The 26,144-nt window shown below is 51.2% G+C and overlaps 1 protein-coding gene across 5 annotated transcripts in view; it reads right to left on the bottom strand.

Annotated features, from left to right (window-relative positions):
- The window catches only part of ZFHX3 (zinc finger homeobox 3), a 448,729-nt gene that overhangs the window by 34,954 nt on the left and 387,631 nt on the right, over nucleotides 1-26,144 (bottom strand). For all 5 annotated transcript variants that reach the window (XM_053952496.1, XM_053952497.1, XM_053952498.1 and 2 more), the window contains one exon: nucleotides 23,577-23,808. In XM_053952496.1, coding sequence (XP_053808471.1) covers nucleotides 23,577-23,808 — 232 coding nt within the window. The remainder of the gene's footprint in view (nucleotides 1-23,576; nucleotides 23,809-26,144) is intronic.

Raw genomic sequence — 26,144 nt, 5'->3', positions numbered from 1 at the left:
TGTATTGATTTTTCATTCGGCATTAAAAAAATGAAATACCCTGCAGCTGTCAAAAGCCTTTTGTTAAAAGCTCATCTTTCCTGGAATGAGGTTTACCAGAAACAAGTTTTAATTGTACACAGGGTCTCTCCTTTGGAACAAAAAGAATTTGTGACGCTCCCTTTTTCAGGAAAAGTAGCCAAAAAAGCTGACAGAAAGACAGGCCTGAGCCCTGGCTGGCTGCACGCCACGGCTGTCAGGGAGGTGAGGGCTGGCTGAACCGGGCCCAGCACCACTGAGCCACAGCCCAACTGCTGCCCCCGGTATAAACCTGACCCACAGCTGAAATGCTGTCCTTGGGATAAACCTGACCCACAGCTGAAATGCTGTCCTTGGGATAAACCTGACCCACAGCTGAAATGCTGTCCCTGGTATAAACCTGACCCACAGCTGAAATGCTGTCCCTGGTATAAACCTGACCCACAGCCCAACTGCTGTCCTTGGGATAAACCTGACCCACAGCTGAAATGCTGTCCCTGGTATAAACCTGACCCACAGCCCAACTGCTGTCCTTGGGATAAACCTGACCCACAGCCCAACTGCTGTCCTTGGGATAAACCTGACCCACAGCTGAAATGCTGTCCTTGGGATAAACCTGACCCACAGCTGAAATGCTGTCCTTGGGATAAACCTGACCCACAGCCCAACTGCTGTCCTTGGGATAAACCTGACCCACAGCCCAACTGCTGTCCCTGGTATAAAGCTGAGCCACAGCCCAACTGCTGTCCTTGGGATAAACCTGACCCACAGCCCAACTGCTGTCCTTGGGATAAACCTGACCCACAGCTGAAATGCTGTCCCTGGTATAAACCTGACCCACAGCCCAACTGCTGTCCTTGGGATAAACCTGACCCACAGCTGAAATGCTGTCCCTGGTATAAACCTGACCCACAGCCCAACTGCTGCCCCTGGTATAAACCTGACCCACAGCCCAACTGCTGTCCCTGGTATAAAGCTGAGCCGCCCTGGTCCAGTCTAGAGAGGTTTGGGCCCATATGGAGGAGGAGGGAGGTCCGGAGTGGGTCAATGCCCTCCTACATCCTGGAAGCCCAGGATGAGCTCAGCTGCCCCTGAGCAGCTGGCTCAGGAAGGGTCTGCAGGAGGCACAGGGGGGGCAGTCCCAGCTCACACCACGCCCCTGGCCCAGCGCACTCTGCTGCGGTAACAGAGCAGAGAGAGAGCCCAGATGGGGGTGTGAGTCCAGCTCCCACTCCTGCATGTATGTGCTGCAACTCCATCTGTGCCAGCTCCTGACGGGATTACTCTACATCAGCTTGCTCACTCCTACTGTTTTCCTGAAAGGAAAAGCAGGATTCCAAGCAGTGCAAAGGCAGCACTAAGCAAGGTTACGAGGGGAATGCCACGGAGCTCCATCCTGGAGCAAAGCTGGGGGATGAGTCCCACCTGACAAAGGGCTGCAGGAAGACAATATAATACTACATGTTCCTTGGTTTAATGACACTTATTTCGCAGACAGCTCCACTCCAGAGCATGGCCAGAGCATCTCTGCTGCTTTCACTGACAAACAGAAACTGCTGACTATGGCGTGCTCAGCTGACACAGACATCAGAGAGTCACAGAATTGTTTTGGCTTGGGAGGGACCTTCAAGACCATCTTGTTCCAAACCCCTGACATAAAAGCAGGGACACCTTCCACTAGACCAGGTTGCTCCAAGCCCATCAAACCTGGCCTTGAACACACCCAGGGATGGAGCATGCACAACCAAGAGCCCCTTTCCTGGGAGAACATCACCATTCTCCCACTCCCTGGGAACAAGGCTGTCCATGTTTTTTGCAAACTGGGCTATGTTTTAAGCCAGTGAAACCCGACAGGGACTTACCCCCTTTAATTTCAGTAGGACTAGAAAGGTTGCTGTTATTTTCACACATGAAACATAAAAAAAAGGCAAATTCCTTGAGCATGTTTGTAGTGGAGCGTGATGTGATTGTGTTGTCATTTATGGGAAATAATCGCAAGCCCATCTCTCCCTTTCCCCCCATTTTCCAGTCCAAATAACCATGAAAAATTACACTTCAATGTCAGGAGGACAACAAAGGAGGGGCTTTCTCCTGCGGCTTGACGGCTTTTCAGCCTCCCCTTTCTTGGACAAAAACTACCTTCAATTCTGTTTCATTTTAAATGTGCTCTAACAAATGCATCTTGACAAGTTCCTTTCTCTTTTTCTTTTAAACAGTATTTTGCACAGTTTAACCTAGCTCCAAACTGGAATCAGCTGGAAAGGAGATGCATGCAAAAACACAAACACAGATCAAACAGCAAAACAAAAGAGCCCATCTCCAGCTCCAGGTCTGCAGGGAGAGGACAGAGCGGTCTCCACACAGAGACCTTCAGGACAAGGGTCCAGAGACAAAGGGACCAGTGGGAGGAAGAAGATGGAGGAGCTGGATGGCAGAGGTGACGAGGCAGGAGCACAGGAAAGGTGCCCAGGGAACGGGTGCCCAGACCCACTTTGTGAGGGAAGGCAACCCTGGCCTTCTGCTAAAAACACATGGTGGAACTACTCGAGCAGACAATGGCAGCTTTTGTAGAATCATGGAACCATTTGGGTTGGAAAAGCCCTCTAAGATCCTTGAGTCCCACTGTTCCTCCAGCACTGTCAAGGCTTCCAACGACCCACGTCCCCAAGTACCGCATCCACACAGGTTTTAAATCCTGCCAGAGACGGCGACTCTACCGCTGCCCTGGGTAGGCTGTGACAGGGGTGGACAGCTCTTTCCAAGAAGGAATTTTCCCAATACACGACCTAAACCTCCCCTGGCACAACTTGAGGCCATCTCCCCTTGTCCTGTCATGTGCTTCTTGGGAGAAGAGCACTGCAGGCCCTCACCAGACTGTGCCAGTAGAGCAAGAGATGCTTTGTGCTCACTGGGAATATAGGCTCACTTCAGAAAAGCTGTGGAGATCCACAAACAAATCAGTGCTGATGCCAAGCTGAAGTTAATAGCCAACTTTAGCAACTTTGCAGCAAGGTACATCTTGAGAACACTGTAACTGTAACAAAAATGAGCTATAATTAATTCATGCTTAGCCTTAGGGGCTGAATATGCACAGGAGAACTCCCAACAACCTTAACCCATCATCCTCACAAACCACACTTAAATGAAACACTAAAATGTCCTCTTTCTGTTTAGTATTTTTTTTAAATATACAACTCCTGCTCTGTTCTCCCTCTCCATGGTATTGCTCCAAGAAAAATTTAATTAATGTCTTGCTGACCCTCTTTCTCCCCCTCCCCAACCATTTCCCAATCTCAGCATGTTTGGAGTTCTTTTAAGCTCAGCTAAAAACTTGGGAAAGTCATGACTGCAGTGCCCAGGTTTATGAACCACTGAAATACCCCAGCAGTCTGTCGGACCACAAGTTCCCAACACAGACATGGGGCAGTGGAGTGGAGTGGTGGGGCTGATTCAGGGCAGGGGAACAAGGCACTTCAGAGTTAAGGGTTGAGCATGCCCAGGAGCCCCGAGAAGGACAGGGCAAATACACCCAGCAGGCTGGACAGACGCTTCGGTACCACAAGGGCAATGCCTGTGCAGGTTCACCAGGCAGAAAAAACGGCCTGGTAGAGCTGCAGTACCAAAGTTTTTGGTGTGAATTGTCATGGTCTCACTTCACTGCAGAATAACAGAGGCCATGGCAGCGAGGCAGTCCCTCAAAGACACAGCCCCACTTCCAAGTCCTGTCAGCGGAGTGTTCATTCCCTCTGCCAGCACCCTGAGAGCTCTGCCACACCAAACCCCACTTGGGCTGGTGCACAGGAGGGAGCAGGTAACGCAAGTGAGCTCCCGAATGCACAACAAACTCTTGCTGAGAACAGGGAGGGGAGACACCCCACAGCTCTGCAGCCATGGGGCTGTCCTTGAGGGCATGCTTGACGGGTCCCACATCACCTGCACGGCAGGCACGGCTGCAGCCTGGCCTGGATTGTTCCTCCCTGGGTTTGGGTTAGTGGCACTGGCAAAACGTCATTAATTGCTTTTCCCCTTGTACTAACGAGCTTTCAGCAGCAGCGACTTCAGCTTCCTGGAGCCAACAGCCCCTTTTCCTCCACCTCCCCTGGCTTCGGGTAATTGAAAGCGACTGCAATTTCAGCGCTGGCTCTCCAGCACTCAGCTGCACCCGGAGGTCAGGGAATGTCAAGTGAAGCCTTTCCACTCACCTCCCCACCGCTGCACGTGCTCACGGGGGCAGCCTGTCCACGGCCCGAGAACGGGCAAAACTACAGGGGCTGCGAGCAGCCAGGGGAGCCCAGCAGAGCCCCGCTCAGGGGGACGGGCTGCCCACCACAGCCTTGTACCACGGTGAGCTGCAGGGCCCTGCTGGCCCTGGACTCCCTTGTTTTTTCCTTTTAATTTTAAACAGCAGATGGGTTTCTTTTTCAAGGAAACTACACCTTCATTCTTGTTTTTTTTGCATCATCACAAAACCCTTTCCCCTGTGACGCCCACATCTCCTGACACACATTGGGGAAAGATCTTCCACTTGTCATCAGATCTCAGGTAGCAAGGGAGAATGGCTGCTCCAGCTCCCAGGTGAAACACAGAGGATCAAGAAAAAGGGAGGAGCACAGAGCAGCTCCCAGTGAGATGTGAGGGCACTGATGGCTCTCAAGCTGCCAGCCTGTGGCCAAGCAGGGAGGTAGCAGAGGTGGGCCACGCCAGTGGACTGGGCAGACAGAGCCTTTCAGCCACCCTGGGATGGTGCTTAGTGCCTGCAGCCCCTGAGCCTGGCTCCTTCCCACTAACAAGGGCACGTCAGGTGCTCTGGAGACCGGATCCACTCCTGGAACCCGGAGCAAGGCGCATGCACAGGTGGTGACTCCAGCAGGGGCCTGTGATAAGAATTTATTTCTCTCAATTACGGGCGCCTGTCCCCAGCCCCAGTTCATCAGCACACAGAGCCGAGTCAATGAAAGCCCCGTAACGCGCTAATCAGATGCACAGCGACTTCCTGCAGCTGCCGGCTGCTCCGAAAATAAGTGGCAACTTTGGGGTGCGGGTTTCCAGTCCTGCCCTCTCTCTGCTCCCTGTGCTCTGTCTACGGCCAGGCCAGAGGTGGTTCCCCTGCCAGGTCTGAGGCATTGCCTTGTGTTGCACACGTGTGTGGAGGGGCAGGCAATGCAGTGCCTGTCCAAACGTTTTTATCTCCATGCCCACAGGAATCCCTCTGTGCCGAAGCTATAGATTTTCAGATTAAGTTTTTAGGGTTTTTTTTGAGTCTGATATAAAATATTTGCTCCCTTCAGCACAAAACCATTCCGAAATAACCGGTGAATGTCCCGAGCAGAGAGAGAAGGGTCTAAATACTGCCCTCACAGAGCAAATGTAAGATGAAAATGCCAGGGAAAAATCACCGCTGAGTTCCCTCCTGGTGTCCTCAGAAAAACAGCACCTCTACTTTTGGAAACCTCTATTGAAAGTGTCAGGCTGCACGTGGCAGGTGCAGAGGGAGGGCTGTGTGCCCAGGACAGGGTGGCGTTCCCTGCTCTCTGGGATGCCTCTGGAGCCATTTGGTTTAAAATAAGCGAACAAGCAGCCCATCCCCTCCCTCCCTGTCCAAGGGGAGCCACAGGAAAAGGCTGTGAACCCCATGGGGTGCCCCCAGTGTGGCACAAACCATCCCCGCCCCAGCGGAACTCGGCCGGCAGGACGGTGCGAGGCGCGGGGCCGCGCTCCCTGCAGCCTGCGCGAGAGAGCATCGATCCAACACGCACTCGGTGCCTTCAAAGTTGTTTATGATCAATATGCAAATTGCCCACGGCATTGATCTGGTATTAATTTTCAATTAGGGAATCCACAAGGGGTCTCCCAGGGTCAATATCCAACAATCCAAGGTAACTCCACAGTGGAGCCTGTGGGACTGATGCTGCCCAGGGCCTGGGGCCGCTCCTGCACCTCCTGTCCTGATACCTGTGGGCAGTCCTGATGCCACAGTGGTGCTGGCACTTGGGGCAAGCCCCTGACAAGTGGATTTAGGCAGCAGCCTTCAACCTACACGCTGTGTTACCTGTGTTAGCATCGTTACTGGTACTGGTGGTGTGGGATAGCCCAGTGCAGGGCTGTGCACAGCAGCATCTGCGGTCAGTGGCGGGTCGAGGGGTTCCAGCAGCTTCCCAGGGACACAGCAAGAACCCAAACGCTGCCTTACACCATGAAACACAAGTTACAGAAACCTGTGCATCGCCAAAAACATTTAAGAAGTGTGAAAGAAGCATGAAAGGTTACACAAAGGTTCCAAAAAGCGAAAGAAATAATTGAAAGTGCCTTGAAAATCTAGAGAAGCCCCTTCCCAGCAATGTGAGCGATCCCACCAGCCACCCTCCCAGCCCCCTTGCTTTGGGAGGCCCAGAGTGAGCTAGCTGTGGTTCCGAGCCCCGTGGTCGCACTGGAGAGGGGATGCCCTGTCCACACTGGGAAGGTGATGTCCCCTCCACAGCAGCGGGGTGATGTTGTCCCCTGTGTACCAGCTGGCCTGTGCCCACCCACGGCTCCACCACTCACTGTGCTAACCAGCACATTAGCTACCCAGGCTAATTGGTTTATGGATAACATTAATTACCATGTTGCTCATTAATGGATGAAATCTTTATTGGTTCCATTGATCAGCGGGACTTGTTAGCCGGCCTCCTAACCAATGGCGGATGTAACAAGCTCTCTTATTGGCATATCAATTAATGCAATCAATTTCTGGCCAGCGGCTGCCATTCGCTTCCCTGCTTGTTAGACTGGGGGAGACAGAGTCGTGTCAAGTAAGCATTTATTTAAAGGGTTTCTAATTCTTCTTGAGCTGACTTCCCAGCAGGCTTTCTGCCACACAAGGGTTTTCTGCCTCCAGAGACCTTCCCCTTTCCCCCCCGTGCAGAATCAGATCTATGACAGTCCCTGCAAACTGAATCATTTCTGTGAAAATATTTATTGAGTCTGGTGAGTAGGAACAGCCACAGCCAGAGGTATGGGATTGAAAAGTCAGACTGTGCAACTATCCCAATTTAACACACTGGGGAGATTGGCAGGAACACAAACCTGCTCCCCAAGGACAGATGGGCTCACCAGCCATGCTGCAAAGCCTTCCTGCACATGGATTAATGCTAATTCTAGGGTCAGTTCCCCAAATTAGCATAATTTTGTTAGGAAACAATAAGCCCTGGGTACTTCTACCCTATCCCACCTCCCAGAGCAAATGCAGACCATGTCACATGAGGCTGCACCCACATCCCAGGCGGTGCTTGCAGCCACTTCCTCTGCCTCAGCCTGGAAAAGGAGAGCAGAGTTTTCCAGCTAATTCCTCCCTCACTGCTTATGGGAGGAATTAGCTGGAAAACCCATGGAGAAATGCCACAGACTTATGTGAGCCTTGGCAGACCAGTCCTGCTTTCCTGAGCAGGGTGGCACAGGGGATGGCTCAATGACACAGCACAGAGCTGGTCATGGCATGACAAGGACACAGAGATCTGAGCCATTTCCCCCACGAGCAAGAAGGAGCTTGCAGGTAACTGGACAGGAGGCCCATGATGTAAGGGAGTACAAGGAGTAAGAGCCTCTGTTCTGATTCCTAGATGTCTACTCTGTTTTCTTGTGGGGTACTGGCCAGAGAGTATGTTCACAAAGAGCTCAAATCCCATCCTGCTGAGGTTCCCCTGCTGGCAAGAGGCCCCACGTACCCACAGCAATTCTTCCTGGCCTGATTCCCACTCCGGATCTTCACCCAGGTGACCGTAGGAAGGATCTTCCCCACCAAACACAATAATAAATCAAACTTTATCAGAGCAGAACTATAAATCTGTGAAGACTCCAATAATTTCTAGCCATGGGAATAACACCACAAAAGTACTTTTTAAACTAATTACTCAGATTCTGAAGTGCTGCCCTAATGAGCCTTCCTTCTGCCCAGAACTTGCTAAGAGAAAAAAAAAAAATCTACCTTCAGTACAGTAATTACTGCTTTCCCCTTCAAACTTCTAACTGGAGATCAATGCTGCATTTTAAGACTCATTGATTTACAATTAGCCTGGCTTTCCTGCTAAAGTGTTTTTAAAGCAGAGTTTACTTTTATTTTATTTTGAAATCTCAAAGATCTGGTTCTTAGATTTTACATCCTCACGAGAGGTGTGCTGGGAGCTCATAGGGAAGCAGGCACACATCGAAACAAGAAAAGAATACAGGCTTTGTTATGCTGAGATTAGAAATAAGAGACTGAAATATTTAAGGGATAAATATGAAAAAAGAAGGAGGAAAAGAAACAAAGCTAGAGGAAAGGAAGAAAAAGTGGAAAAATAAGAAATGTAATTGCTAAGAGACGTAAAAATAAACTGCAGGCTAAGGAAGGAGAGTCACTGCTGGGTGGCTTGGAGCTCTCACTGCTCTGCTGTTCATCAGCACCCTCAGGAAACTCAGCAGCAGCTTTGTGCATCTCTGCAAAACAAAGCACTGGGTAAAAGCAGTGCGTGCGGGGCGGCGCCTGCGCAGCCCTGGCTGCTGTGCAACCTGTCCCGTGAGGAGAGCACGAGGGCAGAGGAAGTGAAGCCATTAAGAATTCCTTGCTGATTGCTTCAAACATGCTTTCTCTACGCCATAAAGATAATAGCCTCACGGATACATCTGCCTGCTCTCTCCTGCCCCCTCCCAGCCCAGCAGCATCTGCTTGGCATCCCCTGCCCTGGACTCCCAGCACTGTAGCAGCTGGACACTGGCACCCAGAGAGGCTGGGAGGGTCTCCACACCTTGGAAATGCTTCAGACCCCAGCAGAGACAGCTCTGGCTGGCCTGTCTCTGAGCAGGGCCAGGGCTCAGAGGCCTCCAGAGGCTCTGCCAAGCTCCGCTGCTCTAGGAGGCTATGACCATTTCTAGAGCATTGTAGCACTGCTTGTCTCATTTTTGTGTCATTTCTGACAAATGAGCTACATTGGACAAGCCAGCTCAGCCTTTGCCTCCTGCTTTCCCTTCAAACCCAGCATTAGGAAAGTCTTCCAGGATTAGCATGAGTAGTGACCCAACTGGAGACAGCTGGAGGAGCCAGGAGGCAAAGGGAACCACTGGCAAGGGTTTCCAGATGTGGGGCCACCACAGCAGTGCAGCCTGCCCTTCACCTGTGCTCTCATATGTTTTATTCTTTATCACTGAGGGGTCCCTGGTGCCACTGGCAGATGATGATCCTGGAGTGATGAAAGCAAAGCAAGAAAATAGGGAAGCATCTCTCCTTTTTGTGTTGCATTTTAGAGAAAGCTGCTTAGCCCCATTTCAAAGACTAATATGAAAAAAGTGCAATTAAATCCTTGAAAAACTGACAGATCAGCAAAACAAAACCACCCGGAGGAGAGCACGATTGAGCCTCATTAAGGAAGAGTTCAGTCTGTTTTTAAAACCTTTCTTAACATTTAGCTGGTACCGCTCAGCAGCCGCCACTCCCAATGCGCCTGGTGCAATTAGTGTCAGAACAGAAAGGAAAAAATCAGCCTAGGAACAGGAATTAAAGCACCAGATCCAGGCAAGAGAAAAAGGTTTGGCTGTAGTGAAGCCACCTAAATTTGGCCACCTCCTTGGGCTCTGCGGCGGCGCTCAGCTCTCACACGCACTCGTGCTCCTCACAGAGCAAGGCGCTGGGGCAAATCCGGGCTGTGCAGGGCCTGTGCCCAGCCCTCCCTGGCCCCAAACACTCTGCATGGCAGTCACAGCCCTGGCGAGCTTCACACGGATGGACAGTAAACGACACTGATCTCTACAGCAATTACAGCCACCGCCTTGGACAGTGAGGAAAGGGAGACACGGGGACAAATCCTGCGCTGTCCTGGCAGGCGGAGCGGCAGCGCTGACCAACCCCCCGAGCGGGACCCGACACAGGCCAGATCTGTTCTTCTGCAGTGGGGGTGGGGATGGAGCACATGGGAGATAGGAAAGATGGCAGAGAGATGAAGCCATTTTATTAAATCAGGCAAATTCTAATTTATTCTGGGGAGATGGAGGAGAGAAAATGGATTCATTCTCAGCATGCACACTCCGTATCATCTGATCCAATCCTCAGTGCCTCGCCAGAGGGGGAGGGGGCCTCGGCCGGCTGCAGTGCTCCCACAATCAGAGAAAAAGATTAAAAAATAGGATGATTCTCCTTTCAGATTGTACAGCAGTCACGGGGGAAAAGGGTCTTCCTGGGGGCGTGAGGTGCCATGCCCTGCTGTCACCGTGCCTGGGTGGTTTGCCCCTTGGGGATGTGGAACGGGCAGCACAAGGTCCAGGGCCCAGCACAGCACATGCACCACGCAGGCACAGGAGGCAGAGACACACGTGGGAGGAACATCCTGCAGGGATCCTGCATGCTGCCATTTCTGGTGCTCACCCCAGCACGTACCCTCACAGCTGGCAGGGTAATCGCCATCATTCTTCACCAGTAAGAGATGCTGGAACAGAAGTGCCATGTGGGCAGCACTGAGGAGGTTGGAGGGACCTCAGGTACCCGCGGGCTCATGCACTAGTGCAGAGCACCACCAGAACACCACTGGTGCATGTGACCACGGGCACTTCAGGCTGCTCATGCTGCAGCCAGCACAGTGCTTCCACAGGTCTCAGGAGAACTCAGGAGCTGAGCTCCTCTGTGGCTCCAGCCAGTGCTTCAGGAGCCGAGGAGCCCACCAGATGCAGCCAGGCTGGAAACGAAGAGAGAAGGCATCCCTTGTGGCAGGATGGCCCAGGTTATCTGCGGGCTGCCACAGGCTCTTGATCTGGGGCTGGTGGGTTATGACAGTCAGGTGGGGACACCTCGTGCAGAGATGTTTCCAAGGGGAGTTGATTTCCAAGCTCTGTGTTTGCTGGCTAACTGTGATGGGCACAGCTGCCTGACATGCAGAAGGCAATGAAACTCCTGCTCTAGAGAAGAAATATCACTAAACAGCACTGCACAGTTTTGGAACAGGGACTGAGTGAAGATGCAGAGATTTGGTTAAACATCCCTGAAGAAAAGCAACAGAGCTCCTGCTGCAGAGGACAGCCATCTCTGGGACTCACAGGCCAGCCATCCTACCAAAGGAACAGACACGTGCTGCCCCTCGCTGCCCACACAGGGGACAAGGGCACTTTGGGATGGACACGGACAATGCCAGTGCATCTGGAGAGAGGGGAAGGAGAGATGCTGCTGCACAGAGCTCCATGGGTACCAAGGTACCTCCCAGAATTAACTAGAGGAAAATGACAACACCACATAATTAATTACCAGTGGCCCAATAAGTCCAGAAAAACAAACAAGACCTTGGCTGAATGAGAAGAATGCCAACCCTGGCCAGGGCAGAATGCCTTGGGCCTCATTGTCCTGCACAGAAATAATTCTAGTTATGCTTGCAATGATTAAATGAACTTTTTATACAACATCCTTCTGAAAATATTCCCCTGCAGGAGCCCCCCTCCCTAAAACCATCAACACTCATCCCAGCTCAGACTGGGGCCTTGGGCGAACAGCTCTGCAGGAGGGAAAAGGCCAAGAGCCTGGGGAGAGGGGCCAAGGTGCAGCACCTGGAGCACAAATTCCAAACATGAGAAATTCCTGTTTTGCATCCAACTCCAGCAGGGGCAGTGAAGCTGATTTTATGACTTATTTATTTATTTCGTCTTTGATGAACAGAAGGTTAATATAAGAACAACTCCTTGGCAAACCTTTAAGGGTAATTCAAGCGACACTGATGTGAATCAATGTTCCCTTTGTGAACGCATTACTTGGCAGAAACTGGCTTTTTGTAACCCCCTTAAACCTAGCTGGCAAAACAAAAAGAGAAAAAAAAACGTCCTTCAAACAAAAGGATGAGGTGAAAATAAAGAGAGAGTCGACTGCACTTTATTCTCTTTCACAGAAGCAAATGGATTTGGTGCTTTTTATACATTAATCAATCAATATCACTGACTGTACATCAGCGGCGCAGCCAAGTTATGAATGACCTTTCTGGCAAAGAGGACACTTTTAATGCTCATAAGACTGCTCATAGCTTAGCAACTTTCCGAATTTATGCCTGCATGATTACCCCTCGGAGGCAGGCGCCCGTGAGCGCCGCGCTGGACGTGACAAGGTTCGTCCTTGCCAATTTGTGCAGAGGGAAGGGGCTGTGCTGCCCCGCACAGCCGGGGAGGGACGGGCTCGCCTGGCAAGGGGTGGTCACCTCGCCTGGCAAGGCAAGGGGTGGTCACCTCGCCTGGCAAGGGGTGGTCACCTCGCCTGGCAAGGCAAGGGGTGGTCACCTCGCCTGGCAAGGCAAGGGGTGGTCACCTCTCCTGGGAAGGGGTGGTCACCTCTCCTGGCAAGGCAAGGGGTGGTCACCTCTCCTGGCAAGGGGTGGTCACCTCGCCTGGCAAGGGGTGGTCACCTCTCCTGGCAATGGGTGGTCACCTCTCCTGGCAAGGCAAGGGGTGGTCACCTCTCCTGGCAAGGCAAGGGGTGGTCACCTCTCCTGGCAATGGGTGGTCACCTCTCCTGGCAAGGCAAGGGGTGGTCACCTCTCCTGGCAAGGCAAGGGGTGGTCACCTCTCCTGGCAAGGGGTGGTCACCTCTCCTGGCAATGGGTGGTCACCTCTCCTGGCAAGGCAAGGGGTGGTCACCTCGCCTGGCAAGGGGTGGTCACCTCTCCTGGCAAGGCAAGGGGTGGTCACCTCGCCTGGCAGGTGCTTTGGAGCAGGAGGACACCAGCAGGCCCCTGACCCTGCCAGGCCAACACAAAACAAACCACGAGTGACCCTCCACGCCACACACACACAGAGCAGGAGGAGCAAGGAGTGGGTGCTGTGGAAGGGAGAGGTGGCTGCGCAAGTGAAGTGGAACGGGCGCTGAGCATGGCTGGCAAAGGCCAAATTAATCCCATTGTTTGGCCACAAAGGAGGCAGCAAAGCAGCACTGGAGGCCAAGGAACAATCCCAAACACTCAGCCCTAATTCAACCTTCATCACCATGAAAAGGGGACGGAAAAGGCCAGAATCCTTCAGCTTAATTGGTAACCAAATGCAAGAGCTGTTCCCAGACGAGGTGCAGCAGCGCCTGCACACATGAACACAGAGATGGGAAGTCACATTGGGCTGTGCCCCTGGTGGTTAGGGTGCCCTGACTCTAACCCTGGCGGGTGATGGGGGGGCCATGCAGGGCCCCACAAGCACCATCCCAGAGCAACACTGAGATTTAGGAGTTTGGGGCCCCAGGTGGGGCATGGAGGGCACTGAGTGGGGATGGCTGGGGTGCACCGTGTGGAGAGGCCAGCACATCCCTGCAGACCAGGGGAAACCTGCACCTGACACGCTGACAGGGGAGAAAACACCTGTGAAGAACAGAACCAGAAAACCCAAACCACTGCTATTTATTCAATGAAGTGACCACACATGAATGAAAAGCCTGAAAAGGGGTAGGAGGAAGTACAGAGGAGGAGGGGGCTCAGGCTCTTTGAGCTGAAGGTGGCCTTCACAGGAGCATACAAGTGAAGGTTCAGTAGAGTCAGACCAACACTGCTTCTCTCACTCACCACTCCTGGAAGGACTGACACGGAGAAGGGAAAAAAATGCAAATTGGAAGCAAATATGGATAATAATTTCTCATACAGCTCTCAATTAACCTTTGGAACTTGTGGCCTCAAGAAATCATTGAGGTAAAAAAAAAATACATGGCAAAGGCATCAAGATGTGCAACTCGGAAAAGCAAACTGAGTATTTAGATGAAAGAGAAACCCTCTTGCTTAAGGGCATGAACTGAATTTTGGTAGGAACAAGGATGAGACCTCACTTTGGGTAGGTTATTATTTGTTTATGGGCCCCCAGACTTCCCTCTGAAGCAGTCAGAGCAGGCAGGACACTGGTGCTGACAGGCACGTTATTAGCCAATCTTAGAGTTTTAGTGGAAAAATAAATGCATGTGGTAGCTCCTTCCCAGGCAGTTCTGAGGACGTTAATGTCATCACCAGAGGATCAATAGGCCTCGCAGCAGGGACAGGAAGCAAGTGCATTTCAGAAGTAGAGGCTAACACAAGACCAGAGCAGGGACACAGCAGAGTGGTCCAACGTGCACACCACAGCTGGGGGGATGCTGGAGCGGGCCAGGCCGGGGCTCAGTGCCAGCCTGAGCCAGCTGCTGCAAAACCTTGTTTCACGAATCATCCCCCTGATAATGTATGGAATCTCATTTTGCCTGTGGCTCATACAGAAAAAAAGGAACCCATTCCATAACCCAAGCTGTATATCTCTTGCAATTAAATCCACAACCTAGAGATTAGAGGTGGAGGAGAGCACTTCCTATTCTCACAATGTCTCCTCTGAACTCTCTAATTTTGGGCAGTGTACTGGGTTTGCATGGTGAGTTTGGGTAGCAGGGGGCTCCTCCCTCAGTTCTGCCAGTTAAAGACCATCAGACATGTGCTCCTGGAGCAGAATGAACTATGAGAACCATGGCGGGGACAGGGCAGGAACAACCAGGAAAGGAGCTGGTGCCCTGCAAGGATATTCCCTGAAGAGGGGGAGGTGCAAGGACATTCTCTTACAGTGCTGAGCACGACCCTTGTATCAGCTTTTACAAACAAATGGATCTTTCACACGGGACAGTGAAGCCTGTAACTCCAAATGGGCATGTTTGGTGGCAGCAGCCTTCAAACTCACCTTCCAAACAGGAAGGCACATCAGCGTGCTGCTCCAGGTCTCACCTGCTCCACTGCTTCCTCACAAACCAGTCAAACATCCTTGCTGCCTCTGAACACAGAGCCTGTGCCCAGCTGAACGTGACTGACCTTTTCTTTCTGCCACTGTCCCCAGCCAGGATGTCACTGGGCATGTCAGCAGGGAAAAAGGTCCTGAGGTACCATCAGAACTCTGTGCTGAAGCTCCTGCCCCTCTCAGTTCAGGTCAGCATTGGAACAAAAGAAGAGACTCCAAACTAATGCACCAAGAACAGCACAGCAGCCAGGCAACTCTTTCAACTCATTAACCCGGGAACACAGGAGGAGGCATGTTTGTTACAGAGATACTTAATTTGAAGCCCAGTACCACAGCAAGGGAGAAAACAGAAGCACAACAATGGGTACAGGAGTCAGACCTGTGGGAAGGTGCTGGGCATGAGCTGCTGCAACAGAGGCTGTGAGAGAAACATCATAAATCAGGGCTAAAAGTGGAGGAACAATTTCTGGAGAATGTGTCTAAGGTTTTGGAAGGTTTCTTTTTCTTCATGGCACCAGAAGATCAAAGCAGGGCTTTGTGTCAGACACAGCACCTGAGCAGGAGCGAGTGTGGGACAGAAGCAGCACAGCTACACTGATGGGACCTTCACCAAGAGGCCAGTTTGCTGTCAGTGTGAATCCCACGTCACTCTCATAGACAACTCACCTGCTCCAACACACCCTGGGACCATGCTGCACTACCTGCAATGTCTTCAAAGCTTTACTGATTCACCCCTCACAGGGAGAGACCCTCAGTCTTTAACCTGCACCACTGCAACAACCACCTCCAAGTCCTCAGGAGAACAGTTCCCTATTCTAAATTGTGCAGGAGAAAGGGCAAAAGAGAAACAGGGAAGAGAAGCAGAAGGTGCAGTGACCACCATGCCCTGGGCATCAACAGCAGAGCTTCAGGGACAGAGTACCAAGAGACAGGAATGCCATTCTTGAGTCCCAAGGGAAACAGAGCTCAGGGAGATGCTGAGCTCTGACTGCTGGGCTTCAGTCTGCCTCTGGAGTTTGCTTGAATACAGAGAAAAAGCAGAGAAGAAGAGAGACCGGGAGCCTCAGAGTGTTGTACTGCAGCATCTGGTGATACTTCCTCCTTTACTTTTCCTAAGTGGAAAGGGCTTTAAGATGCAGTCAAACAAGAAAAACATCCTAGAACAAGTCAGCTGTCAGAGCTTCCTCTCTTTCTGCTTAATGAAAGCCATGAGCTCCCAGGCCAAGTGGTGGCTGGAGTGGGATGGAGTTTCTGAGATTCCTGCCACGGCTGGGTGCTGCTGCCGCGTGCTCCCAGCCCAGCGCTTCCTTCCGCAGGCGCCTCCCGCTGCACGAACCACATGCTGGAGGCTTTGGGTGGGTTTCTGTTACAGCCCCCCTTTAGAGGGGCACAGGAAAAAAGTCACAACCAACTTCAATAAAAACAAAATTAAAATTATTAAACCTTTCATATCCTTTCAAGATTATCTCTTTGTTGCTGGTTGGTCAAAGCGGAGCTAAGGCACAAATGCTCTTGACTTTAAACTCAAAACCAACTCGAAAAAATTTTTAAAAAAACCCCAAAAAAAACCCCAAAAAAAACCCCACCAAAAAAAACACCACAAAGGAAATCTCCTTCTGCCAGATATTAAAGAGAACCAACTTAATTCCTGCATTCTGTTGACCCAGACCTCAACAGCCCTGTGGTGTCCCAAATGGAAAAGGACAGAGAGATGCTGCTGGGATGGGAATGGGGCTCTCCAAAATGTAGGTGGGAGAAAGGATGCAAGGAGGGAACAGTTAGAAATCATGTTACAGGGCAATACCAGGAAAGAAAAGACTCCTAAAAGTTTCTCAAACCGCTGGACTATCCTCATGTCCTCAGCCTTCTGAAGGAGCCAACTGAATGTAGCCACCATGATCCATGCCTGCTGGATTTCAATGACCATTAAAGCAATGTGAAACTACAGCAGAACCAAAAGCTTCCCCTGTGACCATGGAGGAGACTCTGTCATCTGTCCAGACTTGGGATGGCCCCCAGCAGAGAGACCTCTCCAGAAATACTGCAACTCTGTTAAGAGCTTGCTGGAAAAGTAAAAGGTCCTGAAGCAATTCAATCCATTAAAAAATGAAAAAAAAAATCCAAGGTTCAGCAGAACAACAAAGGGGAAGGCAACAAACTGTCCTCTAAATGAACACATGTGACACAAGATCTTGGAAAACAAGAGATAATCCTGCGTGTGGGGGTAGCTGGTGGGGTTGGCAGGGAGATCAGAACTGCTGCAGTAAAGGGAACTGCAAGTTCAATCAGCCCAATACATCGCCCCGGACTGTTTGCCTCTGTGCTGGCCCACATATGCTGCTGCACCACGGGTGAACGCTGCCTCAAAACAGGACAACCCCTCGTCTCGCTCCCTGTGTCTCAGGATGTGACAGGAAGGGATTTCCCCCTGGGCCAAGAGCTGCTGCACACCCCCAGCTGCAGCACACGGCCCCGGAGGAGCGGGGTGCACACCACAGGGCCCCGGTGCCCCGAGAACCTGCGGCTGCTCTGACCATGCACGCACCGATGGTTTGGCTGGATTTACATGCAGCACTTTGGAAACAAAGCTGAGCAGGCTGCTGCCCTCGGGGGCTACAGATCACATCTGGGGAAAAGGCAGTATCAGGTTCTGGAGAGTGAGAGGTAGAAAGCCCAAGAGATACAGATGAAGCTGGGCAGCACTTGGTGTTTGCACACAGGAGCTCAGGCTGTAACCTGGCTTGGCAGATTATTAAATGTGTCAATCAAGGACAAGCCTGGAAATTACTTCCCCAGCCTTCTGCAAGGGCCACACATTTCAGACATGTAACTGTGGCATCATCAGCAGAGCCAGAGCTGCAGAGTGGTTTTGACTGGCAGATGCTGTAGCATGGACTCTGTGTGCTCTTTTCCTGCAGGCACCATATGGGTGATCTGCTTGGTAAGTTTTTAATTGCTGTGTGAAATCAAGTCCTATGAAAAACTGGAGAGAGATTACAAAGCAAACTGGTGATTTCTTTCCAAAACCCTCCATTACCTCCATCAGAAGTTGGAGACTGACAGGCGTCCTTAAGAACGACCACACTGTCTTTAATGGAGACCAAGTGGACAACATCAGATCCCACTAAATTTATTTTAAGCAGGGAGAAATGTAATTTATCACTACCAACTTTCACTTCAAAAGTCTTAAAGTTCTACTGGAAGTAGAGAGTCTGCTACCATGAAAAATCTACCCCAGAGGCACATCTCACACCCCTGCTGTAACAAACTCCATGAATAATTACTCCATGCTTGATGATGATGAAGGAACCACATGACTCAGTGAACAGAGGTGCAGCAACCAAATGAGCACCCTGCTGTCTGCAGGCGACACAGGCAGAGTCAGGCTGAGGTGTGATTCTGAGGCTGGGAACTACTATTCTTAAACCACACGGGGTTTTCTCATCTGAACTGCTTTGGCTATACTGTAGCTCTGTTTACATACTTGGTTTCATTAAAGATTCACATCCCGACTTCAGTCTGCAGCTCCCAGCCCTGCGAAAGGTCAAACACTGACACACAAGGGAGATGTGGACAAACAGTGCACAGTGCCTGTGGGGCACAGGGAGGGGGAAAGCAGGGGCTCTGAGGCATGCCCCCCTTCCAAGGAGACAGCAGCTTTCCAGGGGTTCTCAGAGCAGAGCTTTGCAGTAAAGTATTCTTCAAAACACTGTGTCCCACCTGTTTGGAGCAGGGAGACTGGCCGGTCCCTTGCTGTGGGCTGGCAGAGGGTGCTCCAGCAGGGCTGGGCACAGGGGCAGAGGTGACCCCCCAGCCCCCTGTCCTGCCAGGACAAAGGGGCTATTCACAGCTTTTGGTGTCCAGCAAGGGCTGCCAGAGCGCCGGCCCTGCTCCTCCACAAATCCCCAACAACAATCCTGTGCTGCAAGGAGATGATGGCCAAGGATTTGGCAGCAATGAGGATTGCTGTGACAGTGTGGCCACCACAGGGACTGTCCTCTGCAGCAAAGTGGGAAGAGGCTGGTGCAGGCAAGGAGCATGGCCACATGGCCACCTAAAGGATGTCTGTCCCACGCCGTGGGAAGAGCGGGCAAAGGCCGCCTGCTCCTCCCACAGGGAGACACTATGGAAAGAGAACAGAGATGGAAAACAGGAGGAGTCAGGAGAACAGGTAAGGGAGGAAACGCATAAAGTGTGACCAGCACTTGCCCGGGGGACGCAGGCTGAGCAGTGGGGTCCAAGAGCCCCGCCGATGTGGGTGGCACATGGAGAGGAACACGATGGGGAGAGCAGGGCCACCATGTGCTGGACACAGAGCAGAAATCACGCTCTGACCAACGACCCTGTGCACGACTGCCCGAGCTATGGAGAGGGGCGTGGTGCTTGATGCCTTCTGGGATGAAAGAAACACTTCCAAAGTAGAATGAAAATTCGATACAGGTTGTTTCACATTTGTTTCTGTCATTATCTAATGAGCTGTAAGTGCATTCATCCAACATCTTGAGAAGGTTTTGGTTTTTATTATGGTCACTCTTTCTTTACTTTTTTCTTCTCTAAACCCCCCATCATTAAAAATCAATTAGCTTATGGGTAACATTAAACAGATGCTGCTGCAGCAAGGGGCTGACATCTGCAGTGGCAGAAGCTCAGATACCTCAACAAGAGATGTCCAAAAACACCCTGAGAGGACAATGCCCCCTTCCCTGAAGCTGTGTTCTCTCTGATCAACAAACCTGCTGAACTTCCAGCTGCTCCCCCATCTCCTGTGTAATGAGCACACTTCTCAAAGCACAAAGAAAAGTTTAATTGTCTTTAATTATCCAGTTCAGGGAGGATCGGGTATCCTGCCTGATGTCCATATAATTTCCCTGCCAACAACTTCATCATCCCTTTACTGGAAGTGGAGGGCAGATCCTAATAAACTTCCCCAAAAGACACCCAGTTTTTGGAGAGGGCCGAGGGGCTGGCACAGGCAGGGACAAAGGTCCCCGTGTCCCTGGAGCGCTGCTAAGGCTGCCTCTGCTTCTGCAGGGTGGGAGGGAGTGAGTTGCAACTAATGTGCAATCAAGAACCATCACAATTACAAATGTAAATGAACAGGCAATTGGCGCTGACCTTTGCAGATTGTTAGAGGACTAATTAAGGTGTGATCAGAGCTCTCTTCCAACAGATTGAGATGCATCTACACAAGCAAATATCTACTCACTGTCTCCAGACAGCACTGCTGTCTCCTACATGGCTGCATGCAGCAGCGAGCAGGTACACAGAGAGCAGGTACACACGGATACACACAGAGCAGGTACACACAGAGCAGGTACACACAGATACACACAGAGCAGGTACACACAGAGCAGGTACACACAGATACACACAGAGCAGGTACACACAGAGCAGGTACACACAGATACACACAGAGCAGGTACACACAGAGCAGGTACACACAGATACACACGGAGCAGGTACACACAGAGCAGGTACACACAGATACACACAGAGCAGGTACACAAAGAGCAGGTACACACAGATACACACAGAGCAGGTACACACAGAGCAGGTACACACAGAGCAGGTACACACAGATACACACGGAGCAGGTACACACAGAGCAGGTACACACAGAGCAGGTACACACAGATACACACAGAGCAGGTACACACAGAGCAGGTACACACAGATACACACGGAGCAGGTACACACAGAGCAGGTACACACAGAGCAGGTACACACAGATACACACAGAGCAGGTACACACAGAGCAGGTACACACAGATACACACAGAGCAGGTACACACAGAGCAGGTACACACAGATACACACGGAGCAGGTACACACAGAGCAGGTACACACAGATACACACAGAGCAGGTACACACAGAGCAGGTACACACAGATACACACAGAGCAGGTACACACAGAGCAGGTACACACAGATACACACGGAGCAGGTACACACAGAGCAGGTACACACAGAGCAGGTACACACAGATACACACAGAGCAGGTACACACAGAGCAGGTACACACAGATACACACAGAGCAGGTACACACAGAGCAGGTACACACAGATACACACAGAGCAGGTACACACAGAGCAGGTACACACAGATACACACAGAGCAGGTACACACAGAGCAGGTACACACAGATACACACAGAGCAGGTACACACAGAGCAGGTACACACAGATACACACGGAGCAGGTACACACAGAGCAGGTACACACAGATACACACGGAGCAGGTACACACAGAGCAGGTACACACAGAGCAGGTACACACAGATACACACGGAGCAGGTACACACAGAGCAGGTACACACAGATACACACAGAGCAGGTACACACGAAGCAGGTACACACGGATACACATGGAGCAGGTACACATGGAGCAGGTACACACAGATACACACAGAGCAGGTACACATGGAGCAGGTACACACAGATACACACTGAGCAGGTACACACAGAGCAGGTACACACTGATACACACAGAGCAGGTACACACAGATACACACAGAGCAGGTACACACGGAGCAGGTACACACGGATACACATGGAGCAGGTACACATGGAGCAGGTACACACTGAGCAGGTACACACAGCATCCAAGCCCAGCACCGGCGCTCCATGCACAGCCCCAGGACGGAGCAGAAGGGGAATGGGGCGACTCCAGTGTGTCACACGAGGCCACAGGACAGAACAGAGCACTGCACTTGGACTGCAGCACAGCAACAGAACAGTCACTGACCCTTTGTGCTCCAGCAGAGATGTGTCACAGACCAGAAAAGTGCCATGGACAAGTGTCTGCCAAGGTGTCTGAGCCTGGTATCTAATACCACAGAGATGCCTTATCAGAAGGCAGTGGGGAAAAGCCCACCCAGTGGTCAGGAAACAACACTAAAAACCTTGATGGGGACACAGGGGAGACCCTGCTAGAGAGCAGGAAGAGATGCAGGGCACAGACTCACACTGTCCCCGTGCCCTGCAGCTCAGCGTCCCCACACCTGGGGGGACGTAACGGGATCAGAATGAGTGGGAGATGGGAGCACCCCTTCTCCCCCTTGGGGTTACAGCAGCTTCTCATCCAAACCTGACTTCCATCCCTGCAGGGATGCCTGGCCCAGCACGCCAGTGAGGTGTCCCACTTCCACCAGCTGAACAATGGGCTCGAGGAGTGTTTGAAATTTAGTATCTCAGCTTAAAGTGACTTGCAAAACCGACCCAAGATACCCCCTTTGCCTTCTGCAGCCTTATTCTTGCTTGTGTTCATAACCTTTGAAATACAATATGATCAAGAAATTGTGTCTTGTTTGCTGTCAGTTTTTGTTAAAAAACCAACAAGCTTAAAGGAAATTAAAATATTTGTAAATCGAGCTTTCCTTTCAGTGACTTTCAGGACTTCTACTTCAAAAATAATACATGTTTTAAATGGTCACCAAACTGTTTTCCCTCCCAGCCAGTCAGCTCCTGCCCTCCCTGTACCTGCCATGTCCTAATCTGGGCGGCCGGATGGCAAAGATAAGGTTTGTACAGTAAAAGACAAGGCAAACAGAAATTTCTAGAGTAAACAAGGTTTTCAAGGTTGTTCTGTCTATCACAAAGGGCACGGATGGTTTCCCCTCTCCGCTCATTTTGCATTTAAGCAGCTCACAACGCACAGCCCTGCCCAAAGAACGCTTTTGAATTCGGGATGTTTTCCTACGGCTGCCAGAGCTGCTGTCCCCCCGGGCTGGCGTGGCAGCCACCGCGCTCCCGCTGTCACCGCGACCTTTGGGAAGCGTGTTCCAGGCTCTCGACTCCGCTGGGCCACCAAGGTCACAGATTGGGCACTTTTTTCCACAAGACTGAATTTAACTCTTAATGAAAAATCTCCTGTCACACTCTTGGGGTGTTTTGGGTTTATTTCAGATCCTCATTACTCACAGGCATAACAGCAATGAGACCCAGATGTGAATTCAAGGGACATTTCTGAAAACCTGCATGTTCTCCCTCAGCTGCTGCTGCTGTCCCTTCTCAACCCTTTCAGCCAGGAGCACCTTCCTCGTCTCCACACAAATTCACTGCAGAATGCCAGTTCCCCAGAGAGGCTATTTGTAGGATGTACCCATTTTCACAGCAGTCATAGAGAAAAGTCCTGCTTGAAGCAATGAGGTTTTTGCTGGCACACCCCAGCTCCAGCACCATTGTGCCTTGACAGCGCACAAACCAGCTGACCCAGGATGATTCTCCTCCTCCCTCCCAAGAGGGCTTCAGGAGACCTGGGTTTTTCAGAACATTAAAAACATCTCAACCCTTTATATGATTAAACAAAGTACCATCTCTACTCCATCCAGCCTAACTGCTCCTTTCAGGCACACTAACTCTTCCTGGATTTGCAGCTGCAATCCCTGTCCTATGATCTGTGTGAACAAATGTTTCATACAAGCCCTTCACTTTAGAGGAGACATGGAAAGCAGACATGGCAAACTCGCATGTCCTGCCCACCCCCTTTGCCCAGCTCCTCCTCCCAGTCCAGAGTGGCTGAAGTACCAGAAATCAGTGCCAAGCTGGCACAGCTTATGCTGGTGCTCAGGGCATCACTTGATTCATTGCAAAACATCTACTGGAGCACTGGTTGTTGAGTTGTCCAGATGTGATAGCATCTTTAGATACTCATACAATATTCCAGGGTGTAAGACACCGACCCGAACCAACAGACACACTTCAACATCCCAAACCCCACCTCAGGCAGGTGGGATTCCTGAAATGTATTACTGATAAACTGTGTCAGCCCACAGCAGGGAACAGAAGCAGGAACACAGCACAATGCCTCTCGCCCACCCCGGCAGCGCCAGCCCCGCTCACGCCCAGGCAGCAGCACTCACCGGCCTCGGCAGCCGGGCACTTGCGTATGGTGAAGATCTGTCCCAGGTCCTCCTCTTCTTCAGGAAGGCCTTTCTGGAGGCGCTGCAGCTTCCGGAGGCTCTCGCTCCGCTGGTGTTTCATGGAGCGCACGTGCTGGATGAGGTTCAGCTTGGCCTTGGTGGAGTAGTTACAGAGGACACAGTGGTAGTAGCAGCTTTCACCTTCGACCCCGCTCTCGTGGTGCTGCAGGTGCTGTGGAGAACAAAGCAGAGGTATGTCAATGACCTTTATCATCCCCAGTCTCCTGGGTTAGTCCACTGTAAACTGCTAAAGGCCACCTGGGAATTAGTTAAGGAACCACATTTTGACACAGATCCAATGAGACAAGGCCTGCTTGTTCCCAAGGTATTACACCATCTCCTGCTGAAGAGCACGAAAGCCAAAATGCACGGAAATGGGCACAAAGCACAGACGGACACAGCCAACATCATCTCCCTCAGTGAGGGAAAGCACCAGACCCAGCAGTAACACCTGCTCACGACCCACTCAGGGCTCATTCCTTCACACTCAAAGCTTGTTCTGGGACGGGATCCAACTGCATAACAAATTCAAAATTAAATTTGGTAAATTCTCATGGAAAACTAGGAAGAGTAAAACCAAAGCAACCCTAGAACACAACAAACCCATTAGATAAAGAGGTCCTGGACATAGCATATGGAAGCAGAGTGCAGAGCCATCCTGTCCATCATCCAACTCTCTGCTCTCTGGCATCCAGGTTTTACTCCTGTGCATCAGGAAGGAAGCAGCAGCCTGGCCTGTAAGATGGCTGTGACAGAGACCTTGGCTGAAAAGCCAGTGGTGAGCATGCAGCCAGGTACTACTGTGAGAGGCCAGCACCTGGAAAAACCCTGTCCCCTCCCGAGCTCTGCGGTCACAGCCAGTACAGCTCATTCTGCATTATCATACCACAATTATTTGCCAAAACCTATCAATCCCCTGGCACAGAGGTCCATGCCTCTGGGGAAAAAAGCAGCCATTTCCTGTCACGGATACCACAGATGTGGAAATTCTTTCTTAGAAGCAGAGGGTAGAATTCACCCTGCACACACTGGCTGCCACAGCACAGCTGCTGTCCCTTCCCCCTGGGCAGCAGGAGGTCACAGGAACTTTCCCAATTCCATAGTAAGGGCGTGTCACTAGCTGAGAAAAAATGAATACCAAGGTGAAACAACACGAGATCCCTCAGTGAAGGCCTTTGGTGTTTCCATCCCACACCTAACAGTTCAGCTGTGCAATACTGCCTGCCAGCTCCTTCCATCCAACCCTGAGATCTCCTTGAGTCTTTGTGTCATCTCATGGAACTCTCCCCTCAACACACACTTGGCCCGAGGCACAAGTACAGCGATTTGGACATGATCTTGAGGTTTGTCAATCAAAAATATTGCCTACGTGCAGCCAGGACCTTCTGGTAAAAATTTCTGATGCTTATTATCTCAGTTACAGCTGAGATAAGATTAAAGACACATATTACCCAGCGCTGTGTGCCTTGCTCACACGGAGGAAGGAGAGCCCTCTGAGTCTAGGAATGATTAAAAATAGGATATGAGCTGATGCTGAGGCTTCTCATTGGAAGAGCAAGGAAAGAGAATAAATGTATTCTAGATCTGGCTAATTAGACTAGCCTCTTTTGGGATCACGATGTATTTAATTAAATTCACTGTAATATTTGAAGAATCCACGAGGGCACTAATCCCACTGGTGCCCTCAAAAGATTTTTGCTGTTTTCCCTTATAAGAACTTCTTCCTCATCTCATTTCTATTGTTTGCATGTGTTACCCTCTTCCTGAGCCAGAGAAAAACGAATGGCTTAAGGCATGAAAGGTCAGCGAGCCCACCACGAGAGTCGCGTGCCCATCTCAGGCGGCCCAGCCTCGCCAGCCTGGCTCTGCCCTGACCCCTGCCACAGCCTCCCCGGTCCCTCTTGCTGCTGGCTGTCTCTGGCTCCAGGTGCCACACCAGCCCCGTGCTCGCCAGCCGCGAGGCCCCATCCCACAAACCCCGCGCCGAGCTCGGGAAGTGCCCACGGGCTCAGCGGCAGCTTCTGCGCGCAGCCAGAAAAACCCCCAGTGAGCAATTAGAGAAAAATCCGGTCACGGGTTCAAGGAAACATTAAGGACATGGTCTCTGTGGAACCAGAGGCACAGTCTGCACTGCTCTCGTTTAAAAGGGGGTTTTAGGAAAACATTTGTTTTAAACAGTTTAATAAGTGTGTCTTATTTTATGCTCTTCTTTTGCTTCCTCTCCAACATCTCTTGTGCTGGGGTCAGCCTCACCTGCCTATGGTGCTGGAGGAGTCACAGGCTGAGGGTGCCACCAAGCCCAGCCTGGGCACAGCATTGCATGCACCCGATTCAACCCGTCCTCCAGCGGAGGAAAGGAGCAGTCCAGAGAAAGAAGACATGAGGGCTGAGCCAGTCCGAGCTGTGAGCTGCTGGAGGCCATGAAATGTTGTCCAAGTACGTGTAGTTATTGCCCATCACACTGTTAAACTTCCCCCTTGTGAGAATTTATCCGTATCACAGGAAACA

Source organism: Vidua chalybeata, chromosome 11 (genome assembly GCF_026979565.1).
Source record: "Vidua chalybeata isolate OUT-0048 chromosome 11, bVidCha1 merged haplotype, whole genome shotgun sequence".
NCBI lineage: Eukaryota > Metazoa > Chordata > Aves > Passeriformes > Viduidae > Vidua > Vidua chalybeata.
The sequence above is the reverse complement of the archived record's forward strand: the minus strand, read 5'-3'. Positions and strand labels throughout refer to the sequence as shown.